This window comes from Bos indicus, chromosome 11 (assembly GCF_029378745.1).
Source record: "Bos indicus isolate NIAB-ARS_2022 breed Sahiwal x Tharparkar chromosome 11, NIAB-ARS_B.indTharparkar_mat_pri_1.0, whole genome shotgun sequence".
NCBI classification, from domain to species: Eukaryota; Metazoa; Chordata; class Mammalia; order Artiodactyla; family Bovidae; genus Bos; species Bos indicus.
Genome location: NC_091770.1, coordinates 72,793,943 through 72,812,161, shown reverse-complemented (window position 1 = coordinate 72,812,161; position 18,219 = coordinate 72,793,943). Strand labels below are relative to the sequence as shown.

The 18,219-nt window shown below is 49.6% G+C and overlaps 2 protein-coding genes across 4 annotated transcripts in view; one reads left to right on the top strand and one right to left on the bottom strand.

Annotated features, from left to right (window-relative positions):
* The window catches only part of OTOF (otoferlin), an 88,007-nt gene extending 79,823 nt beyond the window's left edge, over positions 1-8,184 (bottom strand). For both annotated transcript variants that reach the window (XM_019970578.2, XM_019970581.2), the window contains exon 1: positions 8,008-8,184. In XM_019970578.2, coding sequence (XP_019826137.2) covers positions 8,008-8,086 — 79 coding nt within the window. In that variant the 5' untranslated portion in view covers positions 8,087-8,184. The remainder of the gene's footprint in view (positions 1-8,007) is intronic.
* Positions 8,185-12,190: 4,006 nt separating this feature from the next.
* The window catches only part of CIMIP2C (ciliary microtubule inner protein 2C), a 36,524-nt gene continuing 30,495 nt past the window's right edge, over positions 12,191-18,219 (top strand). The window contains exon 1 of one of the 2 annotated variants that reach the window (XM_070798991.1): positions 12,191-12,517. In XM_070798991.1, coding sequence (XP_070655092.1) covers positions 12,444-12,517 — 74 coding nt within the window. In that variant the 5' untranslated portion in view covers positions 12,191-12,443. The remainder of the gene's footprint in view (positions 12,518-18,219) is intronic. The other variant, XM_070798990.1, reaches the window with a different exon arrangement.

Sequence of the window (18,219 nt, the reverse complement as noted above, 5' to 3'; positions counted from 1 at the left end):
TTGTCAGACTTTTACATTTTAGTGCATGTCAAGTTGTAATTGATTTTGGTTTTTGAGTTTAATTTTTCCAGTGACTGATGACGATCACATTTCACTGTGTTTATTGGCTGTTTCTATATCCATATCATAAGCAAGGCAAGGTTGTCCACTTTTATTCAACATTGGTACTACAGTTCTAGCCAGTCATTATTTTTACAATGCTAAACCAACCTTGCATTCCTGGGATAAAGCTCACTTGTCACGATGTGCTATCTCTTTTGTATAGTGCTACTCAACTCACTAATATTTTGTTAAGTATTTTTACATCTTTGTTCATGAAGGATATTGGGCTCTAATTTTCTATTCGTACAAAATCTTTATCAGATTTTGGTATCAAAAATGAGTTACAAAGTGTTTGTTCTTCTCTATTTTCTGAGAGTTTGTGTAAGATTAGCATTATTTTTTCTTTAAGTATTTTTTAGAATTTACCAGTGAAGCTATCCAGACCTGAAGTCTTCTTTATGGAAGAGCAGTTTACACCACCACCATCAACATCATTATTATCCTTGTTATACAAAGTTGATGTCTTTAATAGGTACTGGACTTTTTTGTGTCAATGTTGGTCAGTTATTTTCCAAGGGGTTTGTCTCTTTCATCTGAGTTGTAGAAATTTATTGAGATAACATTATTCATAATATTCCCTCATTTTCCTTTTAATGTAATTATATCCCCTCTTTCCTTTTTAATATTGGTAGTTTGTGTTTTCTTGTTTTTTTTTCTTGCTCAATCTTGCTATGCTGCTGCTGCTAAGTCGCTTCAGTCGCGTCCGACTCTGTGCGACCCCAGAGACGGCAGCCCACCAGGCTCCCCCGTCCCTGGGATTCTCCAGGCAAGAACACTGGAGTGGGTTGCCATTTCCTTCTCCAATGCATGAAAGTGAAAAATGAAGTCACTCAGTCGTGTCTGACTCTTCGCGACCCCATGGACTGCAGCCTACCAGGCTCCTCCGTCCTATTTTATTATTTTTTTTAAAAAAAACTCTGTTATTTTTCTGTGTTGTTTGTCTTCTATTTCTTCTTTTTATTATCCGTGGGTTTAATCATTTAGATTGCATTTTTATTTATTGAAACATAATTCACAAACCATAGAGTTCACTCACTGAAAGTGTACAAATCAGTGAGTTTTGTATACTTACAAGGTTGTGCAACCTTCATCACTAATTCTCGAATATTTTCATCACCCCAAAAGAAACCCCATATTCATTAACAATCACTTCCCTTCATCCTCTTTCCAGCCCCTGGCAACAACTAATCCATTTTCTTTCTTTATATATTTTTTCTATTCTGACCTTTTCATACAAATGGAATCCTATGATATATGGTCTTTTGAGCCTGGCTTACTACACTTAGCATAATGTTTTTATTCTTGGGTTTAATTTGCTTTTCTTTTAGTAGTTTCTTAAGTCAGGAACCTAAATCATTGATTGTATGTATTTTTCTTTTCTACTGTAAGTATTTAAAGCTATAAATGTTGATGCGTTGTATTTTCATTAACCTCCAGTTAGAGATGTCATAACTTTGCTTTTGTTTTCTCTTTGGCCACAGGTTATTTAGAAGGGTATTATTTAATTTCTGAATATTTGGAACTTTTAAAGATCTCTTATGTATTTTATTTCTAATTGAATGCCAGTGGGGTCAGAAAATCTACTCTGTAAGATGTTGGTCTTTTTAAATATATTGTGACTTTAATTACCTAGTATATGGCCTGTTTTGATAAGTACTCGGTGTACCTATGAGAAGAATGTGTATTTTTTCAGCTTGGGAGTGAAAGGTTCTAGAAATGTCAGTTAGGTCAAGGTGCTTGTTGATGCTGTCAAAACTTCCATGTCTCTAAGGACTTTATTGTTCAGTCGTTTCTGATTCTCTCCTGTAATAACACTTCTTCACCTATGAGGAACACATTCTATTAAACTTTATAATGACAACCGATGGTGCAGTAGAATGAAGAAATTCTATTGAAAAAAAATTTCCAGGAAAGTAGCTATTCCTTCAGTTCCTTAAATAGTGTGTGCTCTCCAAAGATCACCAGCAACTCAGAGAGCCAGGTTTGGGTTCTGTAGAGTCCCTGGGGTTCCCGCAGGGAAGGTTGTCCCTTCCTTTGCCCCATTTCTCAGTTAGATGGAGGCCTCATCTACCTCTTACCCTTTGTTTTCCGCAAATCTTACTCAAATATAGTTTCTTACCTCCACTTATTTATTTCCCCTTCCCTCACCCTATTAACACCCAGGGACTCAGTGGTAACTCAGGCTTAGGTCAGGGATCCACCTGAGAGGCAGGGGCAGGGCAGGGATTGTAAACCCCATCCCTCTGGCTCAGAGGGATGTACCTGTACTTCCTTGCAGGTGCTGCCTCACACTGATTCTTCTGTGTGACTGATGGCTCTGATTCCCATTTTTTTCAGACCCAGGCACTAAGGTAGAGAGAGTGTGGTGTTTCCCCTTGCGCCTAGGACAGAACCAGCTACACACTCAGCAACTGGTGCCTCTTAGGTTCTCCCTTTCTGTTACAGATGGAAGAGGCTGAGGTCTCAGTGACCCACAAGCTGTGCAGAGTACCTTCCCTGTGTCAGGCACTGGGAAGATAATGAAGCATAATGGAAAGGTGACTCTTTTTATATCCTTAAATGGGGTAAAACTGTTAAAACTGCAGTCCTGACTTTTTGTTAAACCTTGGCTTTTTAAAAAAGCCATTGAGTGAAAACTGACCTCCAGTTAAGTTGATGAGCCTGTTTGCTTAGAAATATAAAATAAAATAGAAGCAATGACTGTTGAGCCAACCTCTTGGGGGTAGATCAGTCCAGGCAGCAAAGAGGTAAGAGGCTAAAGGTAGAAATGATCACGTGGTATTCTCTGTCTCAGGAGCCCTTTCTGGAACTGTCAATGGAGGAAACAGATCACTGACTGGTGCTGCTTGGCTCGGGGCCTCAGTATCCCCTGCTGCTAACTGCTTGGCTTCTCCTGCTGCACCTATAAGTTGTACTGCTTCCCTGTCTCTCCTGTTTGGGGTCTGTTCTGTGCATTGTGCTGGCCCCAGGGAACCTGGTGAGGTACCTGCACTGTAGGAGCCCACCAGGATGGTGATGGCTCCAGGTGTTTTCACCCCATCATCTTCATGTCTGGCAGAATTTGGGGTGTCAACAATGGGCAGGAGTCCAAAGGACAACTCCTGTCCCACCAATCCTTGGGTCCATGGGGTCCCCAGGGTCACAGTCTACTCTCTTTCTCTCTATATAGAAGGTTGTAGCATGAGGGGCCCTGGAATAATTAGCATAATCCTTACGTTGCACAGCAATTTAGTTCGTAGAGCCTTTCATGTATATCAACTTTCTCATTTGATCCCACAGCAGTCCCGTAAGAACCAAGCATATCTCACCGTCTCCTAGACCTTACCATCTGGATTCCCAACCACTGGATTCCAACCCCTTTCCTGGGTATACAGGGTACCGAGTTAAATTTCTGACTTCCCGGGGGACATGCTCACTAGAATGACTTGCAGGCAAGCTCATCCTCTTTGTGTGCCCCAAACCTGCTCTTCCTTGCATGCTCCATTGATGGCCTCACTGTCCACCTAGGTACTCAGTATGGAATCCAGAGGCACACTGGCCCTGCCTTCTTGCTTACCGACAACCCCAGAGCTGCCCCCTCTCTGAACCAATGCCACCCCTTCTCTCCAAACCCACAGCCCCCTGTTGAGGTGCAACCCTCTGCCTGTGCCACTGCCCCTCCCTCGGCTTCTGACCTCCAGAGTGTGCCTCCCCAAATCAGATCTCCCCACCCCATTCTCCTGCCAAGAGCCTCGGTGACTCCCACTCACAAGGCAAAGTTCAGACTCCAGGGTGTGATGCTGAAACCCTCTGTGTTTGAGTCCAGCCTCCCCTCCACCCACTCCCAGCCCAGGCCCTGCCAGCATGCAGTGTTCCCCAAGCCCTTGACACAGTTCCACACCATTATGTCTGTACTGACAGTAGCCCCTCTGCCTGCACTGGGGCCTTTTGTGAGTGTTATTTCTGCCAACATACTATCCTTGCTCAAGGGTGTTTAGATATCAGCCCACCCCCTGCTCAGCAAATCTCCTCCCTGGGCCTGTGTGCTTTTCCAGCTTCAAGTCATTGACTCACTCTCTTAGGGAGGCTTCGGGAGCTCCTGGTCTGAGTGGGCTTCCCTCGCCCCATGCTGCCTGGCACCTGTCACTCCCTTTCCAGAACACTGATCACACTCACAGTGACCTGTACAATGGCTGTCTTCCCCTTGAGGGCAAGGATCATGTCTGTCTCATTGACTGCCGTCACCCCATTGCCTGGAATAGCACTTAGCTCATAATTGGTTCTCAATGAATATTATTACCTGGATGAATGAAAGGAGTGAACAAATGACTAAACACTTGACTTACAAAACACATTAAAATATAGCTTTTAATGAACTGGGAAAGAGTTTATGACATCAATGAGACAATTAGAAACTTGATCACTGACTGAATACTTGATAATACTAAAGAATTATTGTTATTTTTGTGAATGATATGTGGGGTTTTTTAGCCCTTGATTTTTATATCTATATACTGACTATTTACAGAGGAAATAGTGTGGTGTTGGGATTTACTTTCAAATAATTTGGAGGGTGGGAGTAGGAAGGGGTACAGATGAAACAAGGTTGTCCATGAGTTGATAGCTGTTAAGACTGCATGGGGAGAACTTGAGGGCAATTGTACTATTTTCCTTACTGTTGTATTTATTTGAGATTTTCCATTCTAAAAAGTTAATAATGAAAAAAAAAGATTGGACCCAGGGATGGGAGTAGGTGGAAGGGATATAGCTTTTTTGTTATCAGTAAAGGTGGATAAGATAACCAAGACTTGGCAGTTCAGGGAAATTATTTGCAAGTCTGATCTTGAGCACATTTCCTTCCAGCAGCATTTTTGCTGAGGGCCGTTTATAGTAGAGGCCAATTTTATGGTCGTTTCAACATCATAAAATGATCTCCTCCTCATCAGGGCATAAGAGGCCTGGGCAGTATCCAGTATGCTCTGCTGTTCTCCGAGGTCTGCACTGGTTTGGTCTGGCTGGGTCGGCGTAGGGGGGCATTTATCACCAAGGGCTTTTGGCAGAGAAGATCCTGCCACCCACATGTGAGTGCTGTGAAGAGTGGAGGAGGTAGGCACACATCCCTCAGGAGACCCGCAGAGGCATGGAGCCATGTCCACAGCCAGCTGTGCACTGCTGCTGCTGCTAAGTCGCTTCAGGCATATCTGACTCTGTGTGATCCCATAGACGGCAGCCCACCAGGCTCCCCCGTCCCTGGGATTCTCCAGGCAAGAACACTGGAGTGGGTTGCCATTTCCTTCTCCAATGCATGAAAGTGAAAAGTGAAATTGAAGTCACTCAGTCACGTCCGACTCTTAGCAACCCCATGGACAGCAGCCTACCAGGCTCTTCCATCCATGGGATTTTCCAGGCAAGAGTACTGGAGTGGGGTGCCATTGTCTTCTCCAGCAACCTGATGAGATGAGTTTTATTATCATGCCCATTTTACTGATGAGGAAACTGAGGTTCAGAGAGGTTAAGTCTGGAGCAGGACCCAGGTGGGACCCAGGGGGCTTTTGACCCTATATCTAGAGATTTCTCTACCAGAGTCCCATAGAGCTCTTTCCTTGGTGTCCTAGAGGGCACAGCACAGAAAGTCAAGCTGTATTTCAACCAGTTTGTGTACCAGGGCCATACATAACTCACCTGGTGCTCCCTTATACCACTTGGCCTTGAGCTTTACTCAAGGGATCTGGGGAGCTCAGGGCCAGCACCTCCCTCTTACTGTTCACTGTCTTCTCATTTCTCCCTGCCGGGCACTTGCCTGGACACCAGTGGTTGTGTGCAGGGGGTGTTGTGGAACAGTCTAGAGTGAGTCAGTTTCCTCTGAATTATAGTTAGTGTCGGTCTATGGGGGCATTTATAGTCAACTGCTGGCAGCAGCAGGTGAATGACTGGGGCATCTCTGTTTGTTGCAGTGGATTTATTCTGGAAACCTGCCCTCTGTCTGTTCCTGCTGCCCTAACCCCCCTCCTCGGGAGCTCTACCTACCACTGCCCACTCCAGAGGCAGAGCTCAGAAGTGGACCCTCCACTCAGTCCAGAAGGTACAGGTTGCAAATAGGCTAGTTTCTGAGGCAAGGACTGGCCCCACTGCCCAAAGAAAAAGGTGAACATCAGACAGACAAGGTGCTCACCCCCAGCTCACCAGAAGGGATAAAGAGGCCTTGAGGGCAGAGAACTAGGGCTGGGGGTGAGGACTTGTGGATTGGGCCCACCATGCCTCGGTGCCTCCACCAAGGATACACGGATCTCTCTACGCCTTGGTTTCTCTGCCTGCAAATGGGACTGGTGTGTGCAGCCTGGACTATCCTGCCATAGCAGCAATATTGCAACCTGTAGCTAAAGGCCAAAATACTGTGCTCTGTCCAACACAGGGACCCTTGAGAGGACATGCTTGCTTTTTCTAAAGGCAGCACCAGCGGCAGGTGGCACGTGGAGATCTAGGGCGCTGCAGAGAAAGCAGTCTGGGGGAGTGCGGGGAGCAACAGGCAGCCAGGCCCTGTTCCTCTCCCTCCTGTCAGCAGGGACACCACAGCCCCTCTACCTCTGCCTGTCCCTACGAGAGCAGGCCTCAGGACAACCCAGGGCCTGGTGCCCAGAGCTGGCCTAACCAAGGGGGTGATATGGATGCCCCAGGGGCTGCTGGAGACCTCCTGGGAAGGCTGCCCCATGGTCTCCCCTCTCCCTCCTGACACAGGTGCAGACGTGTGTCCAGCCTGGGCCCTGATGCTCATTCTGCTCTTTAGTCTGGTGGCTTTGTTTAGCTCCTCCTCTGCTCACCCACCCTGTCCCCACCCTCAGGCCCCTCTCCAGGGTAGGAAGGGCCATGTCTAATGAGGAGCACCTGGCTTTCAGTCAAAGGCTGCCAGAGATGCTCCTGGCCCAGGAGGCTGGGCTGTGGCCCAAGGGCCAAGACCGGGACTCCTGGTCTTCAGGGACTGCCCACTGTCCCCAGAGTGAAGGCCGCCTTGCCGCGTCTGCTCTGCTCATACCTACTCTGGGATTCAGGCTCACGGAGCCTCGGTCTGTTCCCATGTTCCAGCTCCTCTCCTGACCTTGGGCATCCTGTCACTTCTGTCTGCTGTGTCCTTACCTCTTCACCTTACTCCTTCCTGCTGTTCCCTTGGGTTTCAGCTGTGGTGTCACCTCCTCCTGGAAGCCTTCCCTGACTACCTTGCCCCCAGCCTGCGTCAGGGTGCTGCTTCTGTAGCTTGCATGCTACTTTTGTCCCCATCCTCATCGTACCACGCACCTCTCCTATTATCTGTCCCCTGGTCCTCCTGTCTCACTGGATGTGGGCTCGTCGAGGGCCAGGCCTGGGTCATGCCCAGCCCCCAGCTGTGGCACAGAGGTCATAGTAAATGGTGACTGGATGCTAGGGGGCTAGGAAGAGAAGTGACAGTGAGAGAGGCTCGTGGGGCTCAAAGGATCCCTGACCACAGACAGACCTAGAAGAAGCCAACAGTATCTCCATCATGCTGGTTTCTAGGAGCCTGGGTCTTCCAGGCTGGGACCCCACCTCCACTCTGTGGCCAAGGAAACCAGCCTGCAGGAGGGAGAGAGAGAGGAGGAGGGGGCCCAGGGTCCCTGAGCCTGGGGGATGGGGTTCTTGCTTTTGCCTCCCCAGGACCTCCTGTAGGCCAAGGACTCTAAAATCCTCTGGCTGGCACATTGGCCAGTGCAGGGAGAGACATACACGCAGATACTGAAACAGGGGGACCATGATTTTCGAGAAATCATAATGGCTAGCCTGGCAAGGGGCAGATGGCTGCCCGTGAGAAGCTTTGTTGCCCCAAGCGTGCTAGAAGTTTTCCAATCCCTCCTTCCCTCTCTGCTGTATCCCATCTGCCCAGAGCTGGGGGTCCCCATAAGATGGGGGCTTCCCTACCTCGGAAAGTCACTTTGGCGATCCGGTCACCCTTGCCCCGCAGCTCGGAGACTGTCTTGAGGTGGACGAGCAGGGCCATGCTGGTGCGGGGAGCCCCGGCACCGCCAGGAGGGAGCAGCTGGGGAAGGAGCGAGCTCTGTGGATGGAGCACTCAGCACACTCACGCCTCCCTCCTCTCTGCCGCCTCCTCTCCCTCCGATGCTGCCCACAGAGACCAAGGCAACCAGGCCCAGCGGCTCCCTCCAGCGACTCACAGAGACTCATAGCCCTGCCAGCTCCCGCCCCTCCAAGTTGTCAGCCCAGCGTGTGTGTATCTGTGTGTGTGTGTGTGTGTGTGTGTCTCCTGTGCGCCTGAGTGCAGCCTAGCAGTGCAGACAGTCTGAATTCATTATTCAGCAGCTGCCTGCTCCCAGATAAAGCTCTGCTCAGCTTCAGGTGTCTTCTCACAGCTCCTGGAGCGGGGCTGCCAGCCCACCCCTCCACAGGGCCTGCCAGGCCAGCTCTCCTGCCACCAGGAGTGGGCAGAAGGGAGTGGGCATGAGGGGGTAGGCTGGGGTGGGGCGGCACCCCCTCCCGTGGAGGAGAGGGAACCTGATGACCTTTGTGCACCGGAAGCTAGGCTGTTGCACAGTTTCAGGGTGATCCTCGCTGTCCCTCCACCAGTCAAGTTGGCCAGCAAGGCTGCTGCTGCCCACCAGGCTTAGGGGGCCTGGATGGGGCAGGCCTGGTTGTTTGGGGGGTGGGGTGGTCACACTGTGCTAGGTAGAAATCCCAGCCAACGGCCCTGCCTCTGGAAAACCAGCATCTACCAGGCAGCATCCAGGCTGTGCCTGCTGGCTGGACCCTCAGAAAAGTGTTAGTCATTCAGTCATGTCTCACTCTTTGTGACCCCATGGTCTGTATGCCACCAGACACCTCTGTCATGGAATTCTCCAGGCAAGAATACTGAGTGAGTTGCCATTTCCTTCTCCAGGGGATCGTCCCGACCCAGGGATCGAATCCAGGTCTCCTGCATTACCATCTGAGCCATCAGGGAAACCCTAAGAGGAAAGGCGAATGCTTTCCTCCTTCTGCTTTCATGGAGGTTATGACCCCAAGAGGCCAGTCCTGACCCCTTGGAATCTGGGAGGGTGGAAGTGGTACTTTTGGGGAGCCCAGGAGCCAGGCTCAGCGTGATTGGAGATGCCTGACTGTGAAGGCCTCCGAGGCTTATGTTTTACTAAAGGCAATGCTTTAGGTCCCAGGCACTAACCCCACGCTGTCCTACAGCCAAGGGTGGCAAGATGTGCTGGGGAAGAACTGTCAGCTCCCAGGGGTGGGGGAAGGGGTGTCTGCAGCAGAATTTCTAAGGACCAAAGGAGAACTGGCCCTCCTTTCTTCTAGCAGCACACCCAGGAGGGGCTCAGGGGGACAGGGACACTGGAGGCTGGAATCCCTGAGCCTGGAGCCTTTGCAGGGCCAGCTGCACCCTTGCTCTTAGATTTGCTGTGCATGGAATGCCCTGCTGCACCCTTAGCTTCTCGGCTAGACTCAGCTGGAAGTGTCTCTGCAGCTGCACGGCACCTGAGCTGGGTCGGTCCTTGTCTGTGATGCCCCTACCCCCTCTCATCCACTGCTTCGTTGGGCTGCTCCACTTACCTCCCCCGACCCCCGAGCTAGGAGACCCTGGACCGCTGCCCCTGTGCAGCCTTAGAGGCTTGCACAGTCTCCTGAGGATGGTAGGCTATTCAGTGACTGTTGACAGGATAAAACAGTGATCGTGGTGACCTAACTGAACAGTCAAAAGGTTAAAAACAAAGAAATATTAAATTCTTACAGCATGTGACAAGAGGTTACTCCCTTCGAATTCTACAGTCCAAGTGACCTGTAGGATGTCGCAAGAGCTTCCTTCCTTCTAGGTGTTTCCCTCCTGTTCTATCTTATTTTTTCTATTTCTTTGTGTTCTAATTCCTTCTCTCTCTTCCATTCCTCAAATTCTTCTCCTTTCTCACTTTTATCCAGTCATATTGAGTTAAAAATATTTTAGAATATTGTATTTATGCAATAAAAGTGAATGTCTAATTAAATAGATGTTGAATGTCTCTTTTTTTAAAAAAGTAAATTCACTAGCATGTTCCAGCCCTAAGGCTAACAGGTGATCTTTGTAAGGTTTGTAGGTGCATTACAGGGGAAAAAGGTCCATCCTCTCCCTAGGCCCTCTGGAGGTTCTCAAGAAGGGGCTGAGTTTCATGAGGCCTCCTATAGATCTGTGCATCTTTAGGAAAAAGTCCTTGAACTTGCCCTAAGCAAGGCCTGGAGCCTTGTTGAATTCCAGTTTCCATATCTATAAAGCTGTAGCAATTCCACCTGGTCAGAACAGAGTACCTGTCAGCTGAGCCACTGACCCTTCTGATACCTAAGCCAGAGCCCACTTTTTAATTTCTACTCTCCTGACTATTACCCATTGGGCTGACTGTTAGTTCCCTGATAGCTCAGTTGATAAAGAATCTGCCTGCAATGCAGGAGACTCCAGTTCGATTCCTGGGTTGGGAAGATCTGCTGGAGAAGGGATAGGCTACCCACTCCAGTATTCCTGGGCTTCCCTTGTGGTTCAGCTGGTAAAGAATCCACCTGCAATGTGGGAAACCTGGGTTCAATCCCTGGGTTGGGAAGATCCCCTGGAGAAGGGAAAGGCTACCCACTCCAGTATTCTGGCCTGGAGAATTCCAGGGACTGTAGAGTCCATGGGGTGGCAAAGAGTTGGACATGACTGAGTGACTTGCGCTTTCACTTTCTAGTATAAAGTTGTTCAGTGAACATGTTCTGAACTCCTAGTGCCAGGTGTGGGGTTTCAGACGTGCATATGATATGGTACTGGCCCTCAAGCAAAAGAAGAGAACATAGACACACAGAACCCAGGGCAAAGGGTCCACGGGCAGAATCAGCTCAGAAGCTGTGAATCGAGGTGGGGACTGGGCACTGGACCTTGTCTGGGGGTGGGGGTCATTAGGACCACCTTCCTGGAGTGTGACACCTTGAATTAATTGCTGTTCTTTTACAACTTTCACGAATGTTGCTCTTATCATAGCCTACGTTCTGCATGGAGAATTTAGAAATCAACATATGTGGTTTCATTTTGGAGGATGGGTGGAGACTCTTCCACCTCCTTTGCAACCATTCATTCCTTTCAGCTCCTTTTTCTCCCTGGGCCCCAGGTTTCCTGCTCTTGGACCTCTTGGAAGCCTGGGGCCCCCAGTTCCATTGTCATTGGTCCCAGAGGGCCTTCTGAGGATTCTGGAAGCTGACGTTTTCATCAGCTGCCATGGACAGAGTCGAACTATGAAGGTAACACCTCTCATCTGACAGATGAAGTGAGATTGTGCTGGACGAGGCTAAACTGCAGAACCACAGACTGTTGACTCCCAGCCTGCTGCAGGGGGAGCTGGGGAGCAGATTGGGGGTGAGATGCAAAGAGCCTGGCGCCTTCAAGGCTGTCTGTCATCACACTCAGCACCACCACCCCCAATTAAAGACCTAAGGCCCCCCGCCTTGCCCTACATGTGGCCCAGGGCTGTGTGAGCGTCACTGGAGAAATCCAGATGTGGGGGCACCAAAGTCAGGGGGTGGTGGGGGCGGATACTATAACAGAGAAATCTCACCCCAGCCTTCTGAAGCTTTGCTCTCTGGGGCAAGGCCCAACCCTGGATTCACAGGAGGGACTGAACTGCAGAGACGGGGCAAATATGAATCGCACTCTAGGCCTTTTCACGATTGGCTTTGCCCCTATAAACCAGGCTTGTGGGGTAGTTTGAGAGGGAAGAGAGGAGATGGAAGTTCCCAGGGAGAAAGAAGAGATTAAGGAGAAAAATGTCCCTCATTCTGACGCACGTCTGTGTGTGTGTGTGTGTGCGCGCACACGTGTACACACACACACACATACACACACACACATTAAATTACAGAGAGTCCTCGGCAAACGTCAAGCAGAACACACGCCTGAAGCCCCCTCTGGAGGCCCCATGGAACTGAGGCGCAGCCGGCAACCTTGGGATGCGACGGCTCTTGGGGTCCCCATGGCCACTGGGCGCTGGGCTGAGCAGCGCTGCGGCTGCGGCTTTGTGCGCCATATCCACCTGCGTCCGGGACTGGCATCGGAGCATGACGCATCCGGGCCGGCAGTGAAGCCGCAAGATGCATCCATTCAAGGATGAGAAAACGGAGGCTTGGGTGGGAGCGACGATTTGCTGGGGTCACATAAGAGAGCTCGTGGAGATAGGGGGACATCTTGTGGGCGCGTCCTGCCGGCTATTCCAAGAAGGGGACAGCGAGAGGGGTGCGGGGCCCCCGGACACGCACGCCCCACCCTGGCGTTGCTAGGCGCACGGTTGCCGGGTGACCCGTGCTGTTGACCGTGGGGCCGGAGCGCCCGGGCTCGCTGCGCGCTCGCCGCCCCCATCATGGCTTCTCGCAGCGCGGGCACCCTACTGACAGAGTTCAATGCCGCTTACGTGCCCCCCGGCCTCATGCCCGGGTAAGACCGCCGCGCGTCAGCCCTGCCTGAACCTGGGGTGGGAGTGGGGGGTCTGAGTCCCTGGGGGCATCCCTCCTCTACTCCCTTCACAAAACCCTCCTCCCGCCTCGAAACTCCACCCCCGCGGAGTCTGAAGTTGAAGGAACCAGGTTGGGCCAAGTTTTCACTTGGTGGGGTGGTCTCCCCAGGGCCTTGCACTCTCAGACCATGCAGTGTCTGGGTGCGGCAGGGGCTCTCCAGTTGCCCTTCAGTGGGAAGTCCGTACCTAGCGGGCTCCATGCCGTCTGCCCGGGATAACAGCGGATGGGGTCCGGATCAGGGAGAGGAGGGGAAGATGTGGGGCTGGTGTTTGGAGACGCTGGGCAGAAACAAGAGGATGAGGTGTCCTGGGGAAGGAAGTGAGCTCTTTGTCCCTCAGCACCGTGCGAGCATCCAGGATGCCTGCGGGTGCGCACCCGGAAGCAGAGATGAAAGAATCCGGACGCGTCGTGGGTGCCCCCACTGATCTCACTTAATCCTCGAAGAATGCTGCCTTTGAAAGCTTCCCGGCCTTTAGCATTATCGGATGCAGGGCCGAACCTACCTTTCCTTGCTCACTCCGAGGAAACCTACCTTTCCTTTCACACTCCAAACCTCTAAGGTGCAAGTCTGACTGTTCCCTACCATTGTCTGGTCCTTTCTTTCAAAGTGAGATTTCCACTTCCAACCTTCTCTTCCAAGGTGTGAGACGGTCTTCTCTCTCCTACCAGTCGACATGAGCATTGAGGATGGGGGCTGGGTTCTGAGAATCCACCTGCACTGTGTCTGCACATCCCAACTGAATGGATGAATGAAATTAATGTCTTGAGACTTTTGCAGTCACCAACTCTGTGTGGGTGAAAAAACACAGGCTTTCTTCTGCAAACTAAATAGACCACAAAATCAAGAAGAGGTCCCACTGTTTATTTTATATGACATTTGGATTGTCTTGAAGCAGAATAAGCAGGACATGGAGGAGCTGTGATGTTAAAGTCATTTCTGCACACAGAGGTGGTGCAGTGACTAGGGGCAGGCACTGTAGCTTTAAGCCAGTCCCTTTGTGGACAAGGCCTTTCCTGGCTCTTGGGGAACTCAAAAGCTGCTTTGGCTCCCACCTGGCAAAGCTGATTTACCAGGTCACAGTTGTTTTCTGAAGTCAAGCCTGGTGTCTTAGAAAAGGTGAATAAGAATTTTCCTATTAATCCTTTAAATCATTTGGGCATTCCCTTGATAAAGACATGTTGAGTGCTTGGGATGGACCAGATGTTGGGTTAAGACAAACAAATGAGGAGAGGGAGGTTGCCCTGGATGGGTTTCAGTCTGGTGTGAATACAGAAGGTTTAGTTCTAAACCGTCTTTGCAGCCTTGGATAGTGGTGTTTACAACATATTCTGGGTGTTTAGCATGAAATTTGATTTTATACATCGATATTTTTTTTTCTTAAGCCCACCACGGTCTTCGTTGGAACCTAACCCTCCCCCAGAGCTCCCCTAGTCTGTCTGGGATTGCAGGGAGGAAAGCTGCATGTTTCAGAAGCAATCCTAGGACGCTTCTCTATCCATACCACTTATCTGCAGTTCCCTTGAGTGCCCTGTCCTGTGATTGATCTAGAAATTGTGATAACAAGTGAATCATAAATAAGGCTTCAAGCATGAGCAGCTGAGCCTATATATGCTACTTTATCAGCTGGATCTTTCTGGGAGGGATGTGTTCGCCCTAAAGATTCTCATCAACAAGGAGTGGATTGAGTTGTCTTATATGTCTGAGTGCTACCTCATTGGTGATTTTATTAATGTAATGAACGAATCCAAGGTTTCTCGTCACACTTGGGTAATTATTATTTTTATATGCCTTTTCAAAGATTAATCACAGGATTTTAAGAGCAACTAGCCTCTTGTAACACTCAAATCATCCCCCTTACCAGTTTTATTCATAGAGGCAGAGAGTATTGACAAATATTAAGGACCTTGGAAATCAGGTAGTCCAGCCATCCCACCTCCCATTCCAGACGTGGTCATTGAGGTCTGGGCAGGGGGGACGTGCCTGAACCTCAGGCTGGTGATGCTTCCAGGATGCTTCCAGGCAGCTGGGCTGCCACCAGGTCGCTGATGCCCTGTAGCAGCACTGTGAACTCCTATGTATAAGCACCTACTATGTGCCTGGCATTGAGCTGGGCTTTTTACAAACTTTTTTTTTTTACTCTTCACAAAAACCCAGATGAGAAATTGCCCAAGGTCATTCATCAGGTTCACCAGCCAGGTCTCTATGATGTCAACACCCTGCTGTCCGCAGCTGTTAGCAATTATCATCAGTTAGATTCCTACAGTGTTCAAGGCCTGATTCTAGGTACTGAGGGGAATAGGATGCTCCATCTGGTCCCTTAGTGGACCAGCACACAGATATTGTGCCATTGTTTGGCCTCTGTCCCATCTCTGCAGTGAGCAGAGAGCTCTTGAGTCAGAGTCCCTGGGGTTGTAAGGCTTTTCAAGCACACTGACTCTGTGCTTCCTGCTTCTAGGGCAGATCCAGGCTCTCTCTGCCTCCCCCAACACCTCACCCATCTCCCAGTCCAAACACATCCCTGGGCACAAAACGCAGGCCATCTGCCCAGGAGGATGTAGGAGATGCATATGCCCCATTGGGTACCTGATGCCACTCACACAGCCCTGAGGGACTGGGGAGCCTTTCTAAAAACAGGAGATGGGCCCCTGGAGACTCAGGCTTCGTAACAGGGACTCTCCCTCTCTCCAGAAGAGTCATCAGCCTTTAGAAATGTGCTCCCATTTGTCAGTTCAATTCAGTAAATATTAAAGATTAACTGCAAGGGGAAAAGAAAAGTAGGAAAAGCCAAAAAAGAATAAATGTAGAAAAATCTTAATAGGTTTAAAAAATTAAAAATTAAAAAAAGAGAAAAAAAAAGAAGAAGGAAAAGGAAAACTCCACAGAACTGCAAAAGGCCAACATAGAGGCAGAAGTTTATAACAGCAATAAAAAGTGTGATTGAAAAAAAAAAACTCAAAAGCTTAATTAGATTTCATAGTGCTAATAAATCGACAACTACATAAAAGTGAAAAAAAAGGAAAAAAAAAGAAAAAAATCCAAAATAAACTACAGAACAAGTCAAAACACAAGAATAATAAATGTTTTTCTTGAGTCTCTGCTGTCAGCATCCTTTCCCTCTCTGGGAGTCACAGTCCACCTTATCTCCCTAGGATGCCCTCCAACACTGCGCTGGTCTCTGGACCTGCTGTTGGGAAAGCTCAGACTCTAATCTGGTCCTTCTCCTGTGTGTTCTTGCCTCTAATGTCCACAGCTATCAGAACTAGTGTGTTTTCTTTTGTGGGAGCTCTCAATGTCCTTTTATATATTCCATAGACACAGAGTCTGCCTAGTTGATCATGTGGATTTAATCTGCAGCTTGTAGAGCTGGTGGGAAGGTTTTGGGTCTTCTTCCTTAGCCACACTGCCCCTGGGTTTCAATTATGGTTTTATTTCCACCTCTGCATGTGGGTCGTCCACTGGGATTTGCTCCTGAGGTTGCCCTGGAGTACTTGGGTCTGCCCCAGTGAGGACCAGGTGTGGAGATGGTGCAGCTCCTTAGATTGCAGGGGCTCTGGCAGCTTACACGGGGGAGTTGGCGGCTAGGGCAGCAGGAAATACAGTGCTCTAGAAGGGGATGGCAACCCACTCCAGTATTCTTGCCTGGAGAAGCCCACTGATGGAGAAACTTGGCTGGCCACAGTCTACAGGGTCACAAAGAGTTGAACATGACCGAAGCAACCCTGCGTACATAGACACAAGGCTTTTTTTTGCCTGTGGCAGCTCTGCCCCAGTGAGGGTTGAGCGTGAATATGGCACAGCTGCTTGGGTCGTGGGGACCCTGGTGGCACCAAGTGTGCAAGGACATGAAGTTGTAACCCTATCAAAGTCTTTTTTTGAGCCTCTGGTAGCTGGTAATCAATTCAGCAAATATTTCCAGAGCACCTACTGAGTACCAGGAATATAGGGACGCAAGTATGAGTAGTGCAGCCCTCTCTCCCCGTGGAGTTTGCAGTTCAGAAAGGAAGAATTTACCAGGGCACAGATGTTTACAACACAGCAGAGTGTGGGCTGAGACATAAGAGAGGCACAAAGAAGAGAGACAGTTCAATGGTGGGGATGGGCATGGGCTACGGGTGGGTCAGAAGAGGCTTGATGGGAAGGGGATATATGAAAGTATCTTGATGGATGGATAAGATCAGAATCTGGGGAGAGGAGGAAGCATCTTCTGGATGGAGGGGATGCCCTAGGGAAAGGCATGAACTGGAGGTACCAGCAGGATATGCTTTGAAAGCAAAAAATGGCCTATTTGCCTGGAGTGGCAAAGCTGTTACTGAACCTAACTTATGTCTGCTCGCCTGTGCCCAGTAAAGGTAACCTACTGACCTGGGTTGTGGTGAAGGGAAGTGCTAAGTTTATTGCAGGGCACCAAGCAAGGAGTCCAGGTAGCTAGTGCTCAAAAGCCCCAACTCACTGACGGTTTTCAGGGAAAGGCTTTTAAGGACAGGGTGAGGATGGAGGGTTCTGGGGTGCCTGATTAGCTTGTGGGCATCCTTCTGACTGGTTGGTAGTGAGGTAATCAGGAGTCAGCATCATCAACCTTCTGGTTCCAACCAGTCTGGGGTCTACGCACTTGTGGGCAGCATGCAACTAACTTCTTCCACCTGGTGGGTGTTTCAGTATCTGCACCACGGCTCACAGGACATGGCTTAGAATATTATCTATAGTCCTTGAGGAGGAACTAGAGGTGCTTGACTTTGTTTAATGGCCAAACTAGTATTTTTTTGTCTTGCCTGACCCTTTCCCTTTCTTTCTGCATTTTCTCACATCTCTGATGAAATTTCTTCTTTTTAATTCGGGGAAGGCTTAGGAAGCTACAGTTTTTCTACAGACAAGAGCAGGCAGAGGACATGATTGGGGGATCGGGGTTGGGGGGGATTGTGTCCTAGGAAAGCCCCATAGGGTCCTGCTTGGTCACACTGGGACAAGGAAGTGGATGATTGGACTGGAAAGACCTCTCACAGGGCCCATGTCAAGGAGGGCCCATTTCACCTGGCCCAGTTTGTTCTTCATTTCCCAGGTGGTGGGGCACCGTGAAGGTTGTTGCCCGGGGAGGGATCTGATCAAAACCATACTCAGCAGGAAGTAGGTGGGGAAGAGGGTGCTCATGGAATGAGGACACACTGAACAGTTACAAGTTAATTAGTTAATAAGCTGCTCATGGGATCCCCGATGGTGCACAGTAATTAATTTGAATGTTAGCTGTAGGGCCAAGCAGTGCTATTAAGAGGGAGGGAGGGGTGGCTCTCTGTGCACATAGTAACCACAGTGGGCCTTTGCTGTGGACCAGGCTGAGCACCGTCTCCAAGCTTGTGTGGTGTGCAGGCGGGTGAGGGGCAGGGATGGAGGAGGAGGAGGAGGAGGTGCGACGGTGCTATAGGGACCATCCGATGCCCAGTTGTGAAACATACCATTCCCTTCTGTTCTTTCCACCTTGGCCCACCATACACTCCACAAAAATGGGGCTCTACCATGGAACTGGGCGATCATGCTCATGGGTCACAAATGTAAGAGAATGAGCACATAGACCTGGTCAAGGTGTGCCCCCTGAGAGCTAAATAAATATGACTGTGTGCATATGCCTG